The sequence below is a fragment of the Corvus moneduloides genome, chromosome 3, assembly GCF_009650955.1.
Source record: "Corvus moneduloides isolate bCorMon1 chromosome 3, bCorMon1.pri, whole genome shotgun sequence".
NCBI lineage: Eukaryota > Metazoa > Chordata > Aves > Passeriformes > Corvidae > Corvus > Corvus moneduloides.
In genome coordinates, this window is record NC_045478.1 from 60,049,039 (window position 1) to 60,063,650 (window position 14,612).

Genomic DNA, 14,612 nt, shown 5'->3' on the forward strand with positions numbered 1-14,612 from the left:
CATGAAAAAGTGTCTCCTGTTTGTTCCAAAAGTGTCACCACTACAACACCTTCAGACTAAAAGCAGAGGGTTTTACCTTGGTTTGCAACACACAGAAAACACTTTCTTTTAAATTTATTTATTTGTTTGTTTGTTTTACTAAAGCAGGCACAATTTTACAAGTAGCAATGGTTTGCTTTGTCTTGCAATGCAGAGAGATATGACACCACAAACATTTTTATTGACTATTCGTCACATCTGCATAGCTCAGGGGCAACTCTGTTGCCTAAAGGTAGCTGCTTAGCACTGCCCCCCAAAAGAGTTGGGTCGTATGTAAAAGCAAAGGGAGGTTATTGGGTCAGCCTGAAACACAGATCAAGAGCTTTGGAGATGTATTAATAGCAACCACCCTCATGGTGCAAACCAACTTATGGTCTGTATATGTTTCTTAAGAGATGTTAGGTTGGCAAACACTCTGGGTAATCCCAAGAGATAAGAGTTAATCCCTGGAGGGATTTAGAAGGAAGCACCCTATCCAAGAGTTAGGCACCTTGCTTAGGTCTGCAGTAATACAGTGTACCTGAGGATCTCAGGATCTCCGAATCTTTCCCTAAAGTCAGGCAGCCTGATCTGAGCATAGAAAAACATTCCTTTCAAGCTTGGCCATTTTAAGGAAGCCATGGATCTGCCATAAAACACATTGCTGGTTAGAGCACTTGCCAAAGTTTCAAGATAAGATCTCAGTTTAAAACTAAGCCATGTGCATGGAAGTGAGAGGAAAAGCAGCTTCTGGTCCTTTCACTGGATATTGAACATGAGCTGCTCAGCAGTGTAACTTTGCCCAGAAAAACAAAGTTCTTCTGGGCTTTAGATGCTAATAGGGCTAGACTGGTATGTTTGCACATACATCACCCCAGTGCTCCCAGGTCCCACTGTAAGTGTTTATGTCTGGCTAAAATTCTGCTCCCATTCATCTAAATTCCACTAGGAATTTTAAACAGTTGTCACAGGCCTCACAGACAACAGCAATGATACAAGTTTTTGCCCTATATCATGATGTTATCACAATGTTTTGGTTTATAACAGTAGATCACCAAATGGCTGGTTTTATTTTTAAGTAAATCTGACATCCCATCTCCTGTAGGAGGCCTTCCTCACCATCTGGCTTTTTCAGGCTTTATGACTGCCTTACTGAACCTGGAAGTCATTCAAGACATCACAACAATATCCTTTCTCTGTCAAAAGGAAGCTTTCTATGCAAGGAGCTTCACTGCTATAGACCATAGACTGATAAATTATAATGTACCAAAGATGCCGTATCCCTGCTGTTTTGATGCTATTTATAACAAAGTTTCCCTTTCTTTTCCCTTTTCAGGAAAATAATAACCCTAATAAGGACCCTGGTGTCCAGCCTGACACTAAGCAAAGTCTCCCAGCTAAAGAATGAAAGCAGCCAGCCAAGCTGTCCTCCCAGTGAGGAGAAGCAAACTCCTCTGAGCATCTGTGGAAGATGTTCAGACTCTGCCAAAATAAACCATGTCCCTGTTTGTGTATCCGGTTTCTTTGGGGGCTGCTCTGTAGATTTTTATCATCCTGGTTATCTTCTATGTAATAACAAAACGTTTATATATGAATAATCCATTCCCTCGCCTCTTAATCATTGGAGGACAAATGCATTAACCAGGATGGATTTGGGTAATTATTTTTCTGCTGACTCTAGGACCAGTGCTTTGTTCCCACGAAAAAATATTATGACAAGCAGGTGTAGCAAGAGTCTTTGTCCTCCAGAAATGCCTCACTCTTCCTAACCAAGAAAAAAAGAAGCTCTCACCCAGCACGTAGCATGTCATCCAGGTTCCCTTGCCAAACATGCCTTGGAGAAAACGGAAGATCAAAAATACAGTAAAATTTGGTGAAAATGCCACTATGATACCACATATCCCAACCCCAAGGCAGGACAGCAGGTAGATGAGGATTCTGCCATATCTGTTGAAAAAGGAAAAGAAAGTGGAAATCATGAAAAGACACAAATATTTTTCTTTTTTCTCAACATTTCATTTTAGTGATAGATCTGAAAGTGCCTTTTTGAGACCAGCCTTTTTCCGAAAGGTAGCTCTCTGAAATTTTGTAGTATTGGCCCTTGGGATATGGAACTCTTTTCCCTGTAGTAGTTATCACTGTCTTTATATCACTAATTTCAAAACTAGTGATGTCTTCACCAGCCCTCATTTTGTTTTAGAAAACTGTTTGTCTTTTTGTATCTAATCTATGGCCCATACATTCCAGTTCAGGTGTTTGATCTGATCAGGTTTTTAATAAGGGCAATTTTTGTTGGGAATTTCTGTTTTCACAAATTAGTCTTCTAATAATAATTACAGCCAGTTCTGTGAAAATAATTTCTGCTTTACCTACTCGGTGTGATTTTCTAGGTTTGGTTTAGGTTTAGATCACTTCTTTTCAAAATACGCCTAATGTATTCAGGAATCTCACTCTCCAGCAAGAAACATAATTATGTGCCCAAGGTAAGCCATAACTTAAAAAAAAGTCTTCCTGTAGTTTCATGGAATTGTGTCCTTGGAACACAACTAGATCTTTTCTCATTGTTTTAAGAAGAAACAGTGAAAAATGATGCAGCTGTTTATATTACCATAAAGTATTTGCAACAGTATTTGTTTGTTCATTTTGTTCAAAGGGTTTCATGAAAAGAATTAATGCAGGACAAAACCCAGGAAATTTTCAACAAGATCCATTCTTTTGAGTGCTGTCAAGGAGACAAGAGTGAAATGATCTGGCTGCAGCACATTCCCCCAGTGCTGTCAATGAACAACATTCACAGTTCTACAGTAGGCTACATTAGGCTTACTACACACATACTCCTAGATGCATTATTTTCTTTTAATAATTGGCTGTAATATCTCTGCTTTTTCACAGTTTTGAGGTGCTAGTGTCACAATTGCCCAGCCAGACACTGAACAGAGATACTTTAAGTTACTCAATGCTGTGGCCGCTTTTTTGCCTTGCTTTTTCCCTTATTACTATATCCTTTGGAAAGATGAGGTTCTCCTTGAAACTACTTTTGTTTGGTAGTTCAAAATTTTCCATTTGAGATGAAGATAAGCCTGTAAGTATTTCTACCTATGAAGAAGTTGTACTATAAGTTATTATTATTACTAGAGATACAAAAGAAAATATGAACCAGGCAGAAAGTAATTTACAAACTGAAGAAAAATGCTCTGTCACTGAAACCATCAGTGGTGCACTCACCCAATGCACAGGTTGACTACTGTTAAGTAGCAGCACAAAGCACAAACTAGGCTCCCTTCTTTACTCTCAGAGCAAGGTAGAGCTCATGGGAGCTCTGCCTCTGGCACAGGTTAGGTACTCAAGCCTGAATGTCACCCACACCTTTTCAGAATCACAGAATAGGTAAGGTTGAGAGGGACTTGTCCTTGGTTTCATCCAGCTCTCAGAGAGAGCCTGGCAAGAGCTGTGACCTCAGAGGTAAGTATATGAGCACAGCCTGTGAATGGAGAGAGTTACCCACTGAGCCCCTTCCTTCTTTCCTCAAGTAGCTGCTTTCTTCATCAATGGTGCCTATTAATGGTGCCATCCTTCAAGTAAGCATCAGTCCAGAAAATTGCTCTGAATTCTTCCTTTTTATTTCTGCCGTTCCTGGGTCCAGATGTGCACAGGAAACATCAAAAACCACAAGAAAAGCTCATTGCATGGAATTTTGAGGTCCAAACAGGACCAGTAAGTACAATCACATAAAGTTTCCAGCCCAAATCAGAGCAAAAATTACATTGGCTGGATTTTGTTAGCACCGTTTGGGGATGTTTATCCAAAGGGAATTAAACCTGCAAAATGTTGACACATGCCTATTTCAGGTGATACTGGAAGTGATTTCACCTCCCAACAAACCAAAGGACAGCAGAACTCATACTGTACCTGTCTGCAGCATAGCCCAGGATGAATGCACCAGCCAGGAACCCCAGATTGAGGATGGCCTGTGAGAGATCCAGCATCCAGGCATTGGCGCACACAAGATCATACTGTGGGAACAAGGGAGAGACATAAACACCCAGGTGGGTCATTTGTCACCCTCAGGGCAAAACATTACAGAACTGCATAGGTCCACATGGGAAGCTGAAAAGGAAGGGGAAGAGGGAGGGGAAGGGGAAGTTCAAATACTCTTGCTCAATAACAAGCACCAGTAGGCCCATAGCAAGCACTCTTCAAGTGGCCATGAACAGGGAGAGCTCCTCCTTGCCAAAAGGATGCTGCCTTTCATACATCAGTTGTCCAGATTTGGACAGCAAATCACTCTTCTGCAAACAACGCTGTTAAATACATTGCCAAGGCAAAGTCCTGACTTTGTTTAGTGCAGAATAAGGGTCCACAGCTATTGCCAGTGAAAGCAGCATCTTACAGAAATTGTTTAGTTATTCTTCTTTGTGCCTTCTAGATAAAAGCAAAAACATGTAGTCCCTGAGGAAACTGCAAACAGATCTCAGATCAATTTCAGACACATTGAACAAATGTTTTCTTGGTGTAGCTTTCCCAGACTTTTCTATTCCTTATACTGCAGCATCCATAGCTCCCTAGCATACTAACAAGGATGGGGATGGGGATGGGGATGAATGGAGGCAAAAGGAAGAGGGAAGTGGTTGAGAGGAAGGGAGAGACTAGGAACTAAAAATAGAATTAACATAGACAGCATGGCATGGGAAATTACTTTACAGTTCCTGGAGAATAAAGGAATATTAAACACTGCAGACTATATGGGATTTGGGAGGTTTCAATCCATACCTGGGGTAATCATTTGAACAATGAGGTCTCAGGACCAAAGGAAGCCACAGACAACAGCAGCTGCCACCATTTACCTAGAGACACACTTTTGCTTTCAAATGTGAGCTATAAGATTTTTTTTCATTGTCAACAAGGTGCTGGTTGCCGAAGCACACACAGTGTGCCACATTTGTGCTCACCAGCACATGAAACCACCAATGTTCAAGCACTCTTCTCAAAGGGAATGGCCACAGGATGGGATAGAGATATAGCAGCCTCTTCTGCCATTCACAGTTCTCCAGACCCTAAAATTTAGTGTCATGTGCCTGAGCTCCATCTCAGCCCATTTGCATGCTGTAATGCCCAGAGTATTATCTGGGCCTGAGGGCTCAGAGGTGCCTACACAGGACATACAAGGGGCACCTCATAGGTCTCTAACCTGATAGATATCCCACCTCCACTGACTTTAAGCAAAGCCATGGTTTTGATGGCAACCCCATTACTCCAGGGAGCCTGACTGGCCACCTTTCAGCCACCTCAAGCTATGAGCACTGGCTTCCACTTCTGTAAATCTTGAGCAAGAGCTGCAGAAGCCTCTAAGAAGAATAAAAGCTCTCAGCTGTCATACTCAAGGGCAATTGAAATGCTTTCCTAAAATAGCCTGAACATGGAGCAGCACTTTCAGATTTCAAATGCTGCTTAACCTCTTGCTTTTTGAAGCAATGAAAACCCTGGCAAATAGTATCAAAAGATGTATCTTTGAAAAACAGTGGGGATTTCTGAGAACGACCACTAAAAGAAGACTTTTAAAACACAATGCAATTCCCTGTGCTGATGCCAGAGGCTGGGACTCTCCTCGACCCCTTTTCAAAAACTGTATTTATTTTTAAATTATTTTATCTCTCTTTGCTGTAAACAGGCAAGGAATAAACTATCATGAAAGAAAGCAGAAGAACAAATGCATGCCAGAAAGGAAGGGGAAAGTATCTTTAACGGAGAGGATTCTTTCATCTGTACAGCAATTTCCTATGATTTATGCAGCAGCTGAAACTACCTCTACACTAACAATATCATCAAATATTGTATATATTCTGGGAAATAGGAACATACAGAAAACTTCTAAAGGAGCTGTGGGCTCTTCCTGAAGATTAGTGACAATACACTAACTGTTCTCCTAAGTTAGTCCTGCACTTTGCCATTTTCTAAGTATTTAAATAAATTCTGGTACAGATAAGCACTTCTGTTTGCTTGACAGTAACACCTAGCATTGAAGTCATCACCCCGCTAATGTCTTGTTTTTCATTTGCAAACATAACCTTTAGAGGGGAATGTAACCTTTAAAAGAGAATTGAACGCCCCGCAGAGATCTTTTCTTTATCCAAGCTGCATGTCAGACCCACTTCACTGCTTCAGCTGTGACCTGGCTTGGTTGTGCCTGAAAGTTATCCCTATATGCTTCCCTTGGACAAAAATCATCGGCAACAGTTTACCCACGTTTTCACACTGCCTCCAGTTAGTCCTTAGTCCTCCTGTGTGACACCCCTACCAAACACTTCCCATGTTCCTTGCTAGCAGCCTCCACAAAAGGTAGTGGCATGGTGCCTCCTGTCTGTTTCTGAACGTTCATATGCCCATCCATGCAGGGGCTGGTGTTTACACTTCTAAAAATGCTAAAGCATTTATTGCAGTGCCATGCAGCCGGGGGGAGAAGGATACAAAACAGCAAAGTAAAGCCTGTTAGAACGCAGCGAGCTGGCTCCTCACTGTAATCACCAAGCAGGTGATCTAGCTCAGCTGGCCAGCTCCAGCTAAGGGCACATCCCCTTCCTGGCATTGCTGTGCTCTCAGCCAAGCCTCTTACTGCTCTAGTGCAGGCACCCAGCACAGCCCTACAACTCATCTCTGTATTCAGTCCTGCCCTCACCTGCAGGATTTCTATCCACTGTAGGACACAAACCACTGTGCACCTGAACACCGACCCTTTCCATTTAGGGAGCTGACTGAAAAACTGCCCAAAGTGGTAAACAATCCACTTCCTCACTCCTTTTCTCTTAGCCTTGACGATGAGCTGCCATTGTAAGCAGAAATGAGGTGCTGCCATCACAGACAGGCAGCAGGAACCAGCTCCTTCCGGAATTCCTCTATAGTGTCCTTAACAGATGGGAAAAACAGTTCTGTCCTCCTTACCAGCCTTGCAGTCCATGCAGCCATCCACTGCTGGTTGGAAATACATCCTTGTCATGAATATCTGCATATCTGCTGAGGCTTGGACACCAACGAGATGCTCAGATTTACAGAAGCAGTGGCATGACTGGAAGGAACAGCACTGGTATGCTTCACTGATCTATAAAGGAGCAGCAAACCACCTGAGTGAGATTTCTCTAGGAGAAGGAAGAGGCTTTGCACTGGCTCCCTGTAGCTCATTAGTGGTGTAATCAGCCTAAGAAAGAGTGGCAACTGGATGAGCTTGTACATGACTAATGACTGGGAAATATGGGGCTGTGGCAACTTCTCCTTTCTTTGTAGCTTTGAAACGAGGCAAACATTTTCCATTTAAGTTTGACCTACAGAGTAAGCACAAACTTGTAATTCCTGGTACTTGAGAGACCTTTATTCACTTGAGCACACGTATGCCTGTAGAAATATATTGTTTTAAATCACAACATGCCATTAAAAGCTCCTCAAAATGTAGCAGCCTTGGGTAGGAGTTTTGAAGAGCTTTACTGCCTGTTACAATTAAATTACAAAACAATGGATTAAACTCTATGATCAATAAACTTTTACAGTGATTCCCCAGCCCATTTGCAGCAGCATGTCCAGAGCCCAGACACGTTTTAAATGGTATTCATACAAGTGACCAAAAAGTGTTTGGTTTACCCTTTCACTCCCAGTGACAAATGGTTCAGTGAGATATTCATAGTTTAAGGAAACACGGGGAGATGCTGACTGTTGCTGCATGTTCCTTATTTGTTTCTGGGCAGCTCTTCTCCCGTCCACTGGCCTTTCAAACTACTAGCTTTCCCACATCCTTGTTGCAACAAACCCCTCTGCAAGGGAGTGCAGTGGAAAGGGAGAAATTACCTTCTTTTTCTCTTTCTGTTAAAGCTTCTCTCAGAGTGCTAAGGGATGAAGCAACTGTCATTCTGCGTATCTTGTTTCAAGCTGAGCACTTAACAGGACAAGAGGAGTCAGTCACTACCCTGCTGCCAGGGCACTGGGACTCAGAGCCTGAGGGACCGGTTAGCTTTGAAAGCTTTTTAAGTTTCTCTGCTGTGCATGACTGAAGGCCCATGACCTTTGTGTCCCTGACATTTGGATCACCTCATTCATTGAGTATCCTAGGACAAATGACCTGTTCTGTCCTCCTCCTTTTTCTTTGTCTCTTCAGGGCCAAAAAAAGAGGGAGGTGGAGAAACTCTTCATCTCCTAACGGAGGAAAAGCAGCAGCTGTCCGCAAAATAATAAGAAAAAAATTAAACCCCCAGCTAGTACCAGTGGGCTTGATGGCAATGGAAGAAACACCACCCCATTGGCTTAACCCCTGCAAGCAACTGCTCCAGCCCCTCCCATACAGACAAATCTTAGTCAGAGCTTCATGAGAAATTCAGCAGTTGCTGCTCCCTCTGCTCTCTGTGCCCTTTTCCCTTTTCCCTTCCCTAATTAATATTAATCCCATCATGACAGTGAAAATAAGTCAGGATATACTGCCATGCCAATAACAGCAGTCACACTAGATCAACAATTTGAGGGTAAATTGAGTTGTTTATTCCCTTGGAGGAGGATAGCAGAAGGACCAGCTGTGCTTTCTCCATCCTGAGTTTGACTGACATGTTATCTCCTTCTCTGAGGGACTGTAAAAACCATGAGACAAACAATATTTGTTGCCTTACAGGTTTCTCTGCAAATGTTGGCTGGTATTTTCTGAGGTGGCTGGCAAGCTGAGAAGTAAGAAGATTGATTCCCAGCAGGTGCAATAGGCTATGTTCAGATGATCATTTGTCCTCCTCAGACCTCACACTTCGGCAACAAATTATTGTTAGGTCTCAAAATGACATCATCTACAGCATGAAGACTTGCTGCAGACAGGACATATTGGGAACTGTCCCTTCTGCTCAACTCCTGCCAACAAGGGCTGAAATAAATGCTGTCTAAAATAGGCCCAGCTGTGCTGTAGCTGCTGATGACCACATAGACCTCCCTCTTCCTTTCCTCCAGCGTCTCAGGCCATTTCATTGCAGTTGCAATTGTAACTCATGCCCATGCCTCAAGGAGTCATCAATGCCAAAAATGTCTGAAGAAAATAGCTCTCCCTTTGCACACTATTTTCAGCCACCCTGTCACAAAGTACTAGATTTGTCTCCTCAGGGTTAAAAGTACACAGTGCCAAAGCCTGGCAGTATTAAAGATCAGTGATCCCAACTTCAGCACAGTTTCCTGGAAAAGTTAGGTTTATTGACTTTGGTATGTCCTGGGTACATGGGTCCTTCACAAGGCTCACCCAGCAGGTCTTGGCAGGCAAAACACTTTTTGTTTCAAGTGCTACAGAGCTCAGGGGGTGACCTGGGCTCCCCTCCAGACCCTTGGGCCAGAGCATGAGTTTGTAGCCCCCAGTCCACTGCAGCCTCCCAGCACACCTGTTGTTTCTCCATCTCCATCCACTGCACAGAAACACAGCCCTTCCCTTCCCTCCTCCCTCTAAAAGAGCTGCTGCTGTCAGCAGCCCTCCCTCCTGAGCAGTGCCAGCCACCTGCTGGGACCAGCATCATTTCAGATGGCACCAGCTGGCATGAGCCAGGAATCTATTTACCTTGATAATTTACCCTGTCAGCTTCTCTCTCCAAGAAAAATCTGAGAAGCCACTGCATTTCTATCCTGCTGCTGATGCAGTTTCACAGGGAGATGGGCAAGACATGCTCAGCTAAACCAGACCAAGGTCCTCTGGCAGTGGAAGGTCCTCTGCACAGATCCACCACCTCAGGTCCTCTGCACAGATCCACCACCTCAGTGGAGCTGTGTCTCAAAATGGTATCTCGAAACATTTATGTCAACCCAGGTCTGCTTTGCTCAACTCCAACAGTGCAGATCTCTGTGTGCAGCACCAGTGACAACTTCCTCGAACCTGTGTTGCCCTCACAGAAAGGCCTGACCTAAAGCAATGGAACAGACACCCTTGGCCATGTCACTGCAGAAGTAGGGACCTATTGTCAGAGCCCATTGGACACCAAAGGAAGATTTTAAGAGGGAATCTTTAGCAATACTGTGTTGCCCATCACTAGAACAAGGTCACTGGCTTTGCCATGTGTTGGTCCTGTGATGACTTTTTAATACAATTTGCTCTTCTCTTCAAATGCTGAAGGAGGAAAGTCCTGTACATTCTCCCAGAACCTCACTGACATTACCCCAACACTGAGACTCAGGAGTCCTGCAGTAGCAGGTGGTGCAGCAGATACCCCAAGTACTATATATAGAGAAGTGTGTGCTTTTTATCAATCCACACTCCCCTTTTTTCCTTTGCTTCCTTCTGCTGATGCTATTGTGAACACCTTTGCATAAGACAACTATCTAAGATGAGAGAACGGCCAGTGAGCAACATGAGCAGTGAAGTCAGGTACCACAATGCCATTCGTTTCACAACTTCTCATGAATCAGTCCATCCAGCCACATGATTATCATCTGAAGGGTGCTCAGAACTTATTGCAACAGCCTGTGGTTTGGCTGCCAGACCTGTGGTGTTATGTGACATCTTTTCTCAGAGAAGGCTTTATATGCCTGCTTTTGTCCTCTGAATCCCCTGTCACACTGCAAATTCATACTGGACCTGTGCTTGCCATAAGCCTGGAAGGACTTGAGCACACTGACTTTTCCCCCCATCCTCTCTCTTTCTCCCTGGATGTATATCCTGAGACTGTTTTGTAACTCATCCTTTTAATTTTGTCTCCCTAGTCCCTTCCACTGTTGATTCAACAAGACATGCCATAAATCTTTAGTTGAAAGAAACATCTCTGCACACACGGGCAAAATGAAGCACTTACAAGTAGATGGATAAGAAAACAAGTCTTTGGTGAGCTAATTAAACAGAGCCTAAATTGAGTCATGGTTTGTTAGAGACTCAGCTGGGCAAAAAAGAGGTTAAATTAAATCTGAGAATTAAATTGTCTTTGCTGGATATATAACTCATTAATAAGATATGAAGCCCCTTTTAGTAGCTGATCTCAGAGCAATTGAGTCAGGACATGCATGCCACAAGCTTCCTTTTTAGATGAAGAAATCAAGCCTCATGGGATATGATTTATTCAGAAAATGTTGCAAAACTGGGAAGAGGTTCCAAGTGGCACAGGTCACAGCCCAGCAGCCTCTATCCAAGGTGGACCTGGCCAGCAAAAGTACCTCTAGGAGTCACAGTGACACCGATGGTGGGACCTGCTGCCCTGGCACAGGGGAGAGAGAGTCCCAGCCTGTCATTCCTTGCAGACTGTTATTTCATGGTTTTCCCAATATGCACCTTTGGGAGCACAGGTGGGAAGTGCTTTCCCCAAGCATCCCTTCATCCCTCCTCCCTTCCCTGGCCCTGAAGGGTCTCCCCAGCAGAAAAGAGGAAGAAGGTGAAGATGGATGAGGTATTTGCCCGAGAACATTGAACCTTTCTCTCCCATTTATTGCTGCAAGACAAATACTGGTTTCCTTTTCCCATAGCTGTACTCATCACTGCTGGAAAATCACAGTGTATCTGTTGATACACAAAGTGCTGCCATAAACAGACTCTGAGCATGATCTTACAGACACAACCTACATGCTTTCACCTATAGCAAGGCTGAACAGGAAAAAAAAGGGACAGCAACAGAAAAGGAATCAATATTTTTAATTTTAATTAATTAAAATTAATTCCTCACAGTGCCCCAGCAGAGGTGCCTTGGAGGTGGCAGTATAAACTTCCCACCACATCCATGTCCCATGGATTGTTCCACAGCCAGGCTGTAGCTCCCAGGCACCATCTGGCCTCCTGCCCACCCAGCCCTACCTTCCACTGCCAATGTGGGCAGATATACATCATTATTAGGGACCAAAGTTTGACACCAGCTCCCTGCGTGTCATTTGCAGCCCTCTGAGCAGCCTTGACTTCATCGATCATACACAAAAGCCAATTCTGAACCTTTGCTCAAAGGCCAGTCAGGTGCTCTGATTTCTCTTCTCCTGAGCGTAGACCCTGGCTAAAGCTGCTCAGGTTGCATGCGGTGCTCAGGGAATGGACAGCCTGAAGCCTGCAAGTGGATACAGCAGTTCCAGCTGGATGGGAGAAGGATGGTGAATTGAAAGGATGGGATAGGCATCTCTTTTCAGTGTTTGCTCAGGGCTTTGCCTGCTGTGCCCTGCTCTGTGTTTCGGAGGACACAGCTCCGGTGTAAGCACAGTGGGAGGCTCCTGAGACAGAGAGGAACCAGAGCCCTCAGCTGTGCTGACACATTTTGCAGTGCACCTTGATGATTTCTGAGCCAATCCCTCTAAGCACACTTTGTATTTTTCATCACTGCGTGGGTGACAATTGCTGTCAAAATGACCCTAACATACACACTCCTAGAGTGCAGACTGTATTTTGGAGCCAAATCACAGCACATCCATGGCACAATTACAGATTACACAGAGGATCTCCTAGGAAAGAATCTGCAATGGCCTTTTGCAGCCTCATTAAAAAAATCACTGCACTTGCCAGTGCTTACCACTAGTGACAATAGCCTGCTGTTCTCTGACACTGATGTTGAGGAAAAGCATGAATGTCAGCTTTGGGCAGAAATGTGCGTTTGGTTTTTCTTAAGTAAGCACAATCACTTCTGCTGACTCCTGCCGGATCTCAGATAGGCAGTCTGCCACCTGTTGTTTTTTATTACCTGCAAACTTAAATATTCAATACTGGAAATACAGAGAAGAGATAATCTACATTGATCCAGGTCATAGAGTACCCTTGGAGTTTACACCGCCAAAGCTGCTGGCCCAAAACTGAGCAGCAGAAGCCTCAGCTGCAAGGACTTAAGTTTTTGTTTTAATCTGACATTCCTCTACAGACAGAGCAATATCTCTTCAGGATATTTGGCTTTGCTTGGGCACTTGGCTTTGAATAGCCACCTTTCATATCAGCTCACCTTTCCCTAAAAGCTTGATGCCAGCACTTGATCATACTCATTGTCCCGATTTGCTCATGACTCAAAATGAAATAAATCTGGGAAGGAAAACCAGCCAGCAAAGCAATGACCCTTGCATTGGCAATCCCATTTTACTGCTGCAATCCCACACCAGGATAGACACCACCGATTAGAGGATGGGTGTTTTCCTTACCTCGCTGACAACAGATGAGTGGGGCTGTTCATAGACCCAGTTACCGTGGCAAGTGGCGAGTGGCAGGTTGCCCGTGCTGTGATTGCCATAGCGGGCAAGCGGGCTGGTGCAGCTGACAGAGGTGTCCCAAGTGACATCCAGCCTCTCGCACTCCCCACTGATGGACTTGTTCCCCAGGTGCAGGGGCAGTACCGTGAAGTTTCGTTCCTCTTCCAGTGTCCAGCCACATCGTTCACTTAACTCAGCTGCCCCAGGGATCCTGCACCAGAAGTTCTCTGGTGCCTGCCCAAGGAAAACTACGCTGGCGAACAGGGAAGAAAAAGTTATGCCTGTCTGGCTAAGGAGGAAAAAGACCCTCTTTTGAAATCTTCCAAATTCCCCGGCCTCCTTCAAAACCTCATCAAAAGATGGCATTATGTGAGGTGGTCTGTCCTCTTGCAGCAGCCCGAGAGATGGCAGAGTTTTCTTTCACACTTCGCATCGGCTGCTGACACTTCCTACAAACGTGACGGTCTCGCCTCCCCTCGCTCCTCTCTTCTCATGAGCACACACAGACGCACAGACAGACAGACAGGCAGGCACGGAGACACCAGGATGCTGCCGGTGGCATGAGCGGAGGCGGAGCGGGACTCGGCGGCAGGCGGACATGCAGGCGCACACCCCGCACACACCCAGGCACACACGAGGAGACTCAGGGCACGACAAGTGGCACTGGGCTTACACACAGACTGGGAGGAGTGCGAGCTGAAGCCAACAAACAGATTGTAGGAGAGGAGGGGCGTGCATTTCCTATTCATTCCGAATGTTAAACAGCTTATGCAATAAACCCGGTTAACTCCTTAAGGGACGAGCCAGCTGCAAAGGCCAGCTCCTGCAGCGGCTGCGATAAATTAATAGGTGCAAGGATAAAGCTGAAAGTTAAATAGGAAAGAACACAGAAGCTGTTGCAAAAAGCATCAGTGAGTGATGCAGGCTCTCTGCAGGATGGCAGAGGCCGGAAGAAAGTTGTTTTAGAAGACCTATAGTCTTTCCTTCCACAAATAGAAATTAATACTCTGGCAAAGTTTAATTACTTCTCCAAGGCACTACTTCGGCATCTGTACACACTTAATTCACAAGGGTCTTTTCCTTCTGTAGCATAAATAAAGTGAAGGTCACAAACTGCAACCAAAATCCAAGACTTTTTTCTTGAAGTTTGATCTATCTGCTCAAGAAGGCTTTTATATGACCTTGTTAAATATTATTCAAAAAAATATCTCAAATATTTAAAAGAGAAATGGCAGTGTTTCTTTATCAAAAATGAATGGAAAACAAGTTAAGTCACTTTTCTACTCAGCTGTTTGAGGAGGGGGGGAAGGGAAGAGGGAGCCAGGACCAGGGTGCATTTTGTGTGCCTGTGAGCGCATCTTGCACAGAACACCATGAATCAAAGCAGAGATGCAATAGTGGGGTCTTTTGAACCTCAGGATCATGAGGTCCATGGCAACTCAATTCTCTTGTGAGAAGGAGCAGAGGGA

At 44.5% G+C, this 14,612-nt stretch overlaps 1 protein-coding gene across 1 annotated transcript in view; it reads right to left on the bottom strand.

Moving 5' to 3' along the window:
- LOC116440728 (solute carrier family 22 member 3-like) overlaps nt 1-13,856 on the bottom strand; it is a 30,027-nt gene extending 16,171 nt beyond the window's left edge. The window contains exons 1-3 of the mRNA XM_032101812.1: nt 13,096-13,856; nt 3,928-4,031; nt 1,811-1,965 (exon numbers count right to left, since the gene is read on the bottom strand). Of these exons, the coding sequence (XP_031957703.1) occupies nt 1,811-1,965; nt 3,928-4,031; nt 13,096-13,509 (673 nt within the window). The 5' untranslated portion in view covers nt 13,510-13,856. The remainder of the gene's footprint in view (nt 1-1,810; nt 1,966-3,927; nt 4,032-13,095) is intronic.
- Between the last annotated feature and the right edge of the window lie 756 nt (nt 13,857-14,612).